This window comes from Triticum dicoccoides, chromosome 3B (assembly GCF_002162155.2).
Source record: "Triticum dicoccoides isolate Atlit2015 ecotype Zavitan chromosome 3B, WEW_v2.0, whole genome shotgun sequence".
In the NCBI taxonomy this organism is placed as follows: Eukaryota; Viridiplantae; Streptophyta; class Magnoliopsida; order Poales; family Poaceae; genus Triticum; species Triticum dicoccoides.
The window spans coordinates 550,777,003-550,779,198 of record NC_041385.1 but is presented as its reverse complement, the minus strand read 5'-3'; the positions used below and the strand labels follow the sequence as shown (position 1 = coordinate 550,779,198).

The 2,196-nt window shown below is 41.3% G+C and overlaps 1 protein-coding gene across 1 annotated transcript in view; it reads right to left on the bottom strand.

Annotated features, from left to right (window-relative positions):
* Positions 1 to 643, bottom strand: part of LOC119279644 (transcription factor PCF7-like) — a 2,896-nt gene extending 2,253 nt beyond the window's left edge. Inside the window, exon 1 of the mRNA XM_037560821.1 lies at positions 536 to 643. Within this exon, the coding sequence (XP_037416718.1) occupies positions 536 to 643 (108 nt within the window). The remainder of the gene's footprint in view (positions 1 to 535) is intronic.
* Positions 644 to 2,196: the final 1,553 nt, after the last annotated feature.

Below are 2,196 nucleotides of genomic sequence, written 5' to 3'. Positions count from 1 at the left end.
GAGAGAGAGAGAGAGAGAGTCTATGGAAGTATAGATTGGTAGGATGATGCAGGGCGAGGGCGAGAGGGGACGGCTGGCGCGGGCAGAGGCGCAGCGCAGGGCAGGCCGAGTCAGGGCGGAGGACAGAAACTCTGGTGCGATCACGTCCCTCTCCCTGCTAAGTTTTGCCGGTTTTAATTCAATTCAATTGCATGGGACATTAAACTCTCCCCCTCACTCTTTGGCGAGTAAGACTGCATGCGCTGCTCCAGTGCCCAGTGGGGATGGCCCACGCACATATAGCATCATATACGCTGCTGGCTGATTGTGTACTGTTCTGTCATGTCTATTCCATTGCAAAGTTGTGCACAACTGTGACTGGGTCATGCTCATGCATGCACCCAGATCTTTTTGTTTCTTCGTTAACCACGTACTCCTACTCTCTATGTACACTGTAGCCCCCTGTCCTATACGCGTAATAGTGCCGTAATAACATCTGATCCTAGCTAGAAAAATGAACGTTTTTCTGGTGAAAAGCACAAGCACAAAATTTGACCTGCCCAATAAGAGTAGTAATTGATAACCGGCTTGTAGGAGTATGGTCTTGGTGTGTAGTACCAAACCTAGGTGTGGAGTGGTGCGGTGAAGCGGCCGACCGCGCCATCACAGAGGTACAGTGCATTTCCTCCCCCATTAACTACGCACCTGCGCAACAAGTAGCTAGGCTGAAATGCAACACGCGGGCTGCAGCTAGCTATAGGTGCTAGATCCATCAACTCTTGCTCGCATGCACTCAATGCAGACGCACCAATTATTCGGGCCGGCCAGACAATTGGTTTCACTGGTCCGCCCTCTCGTGCCGGGTCACGTCCTCCTCTCCTTGGCTTAGGTTTGCTAAACTAGGCTAATCTCTCCTTGCCCGAAAGAAATATGTCCCATGAAGTTTCTGAATACAGGCATTCCTCCTCTTCATGTTAACTCTCAGCGATCGTCGGGGCAAACTCTAGCACTTAGGACTGGCATGTTGCCGGACATCAATGCGAGTATCTAAGCCAGGTCCACGAACCGCACTGCCCCGTCGGTTTTTGTTTGCATGCTGACAGAATACTTAGTGCTTGTTTAATACTCCCTACGGTTTTAAATATTTGTCTTTCTAGATATTTCAACAAGTGGCTATATACGGAGCAAAATGAGTGAATCTACACTCTAAAATATGTCTATATATATTCGTAGCTGGTAGTTCATTTGAAATATCTAAAAGGACAAATATTTAGGAACGGACGGAGTAGTAGTAGAGCCAACTGATAGGCTGTAACTAATAACCATGTTATCTACAGGCAGTATAAAAGCCAACTCATATAGAAATAGTTAGCTATAGACATTTACGACTTTATTATTGTAAGGCTCATATTCTTCTCTTACAAAGTTTCTTAGAGACTGTGTTGGAGCTGGCTACTAATCTATAACCGGGTTCTCTTCTCTCATCTTCTTTCGTCTCCAACTCAACAAAAATATATACTCCCTCCAATCCAAATTAATGCAACTGTAATACAACTTTGTATTATACTCCCTCCTATCCAAATTAATTGACGCAACTTTAGTACAAAGTTGTATTATAGTTGCGTCAACTAATTATAATTAGAGGGAGTATTATAATCCTTATATCCTGCTTATATCACCATATTGTACTTATTACTCTAAGGGCATCTCCAAACAATGAAATGGGGCAGCCGTTTCTATCTATCCCTTCTCAGGACAGGGATGTTTGGTCTATAGGTGTATATACACCGTATATGTAAAAATATTACTCCCTCTGTAAACTAATATAAGAGCGTTTAGATCACTACTTCAGTGTTCTAAATGCTCTTGTATTAATTTATGGAGGGAGTAGTAATTACACAAAAATTCAAAAAAATATGAAAATATTTTTAAAATAAACTTGACCTTCCATTATACTTGTAAAAAATTCCACAAAAAGGAAAAACCCTATTGACTTTGTTTAAAAAATTCTGTCAAAATAGTATGAATAGTGATCTATATTAGCAAAAAAATATGTTTTGTCCTGAAGACAAGACTGGTTTTTTATTCATGAAAATTTATATGCTAGTGCAAAAGAAAGTCAAGTTTATTCTGAAAAACTTCTGAACCTTTTTGAATTTAATTTTTATTTTTGTTCCATATCAGGTGTATATACACCCAGGAACCAAAGGGTACACT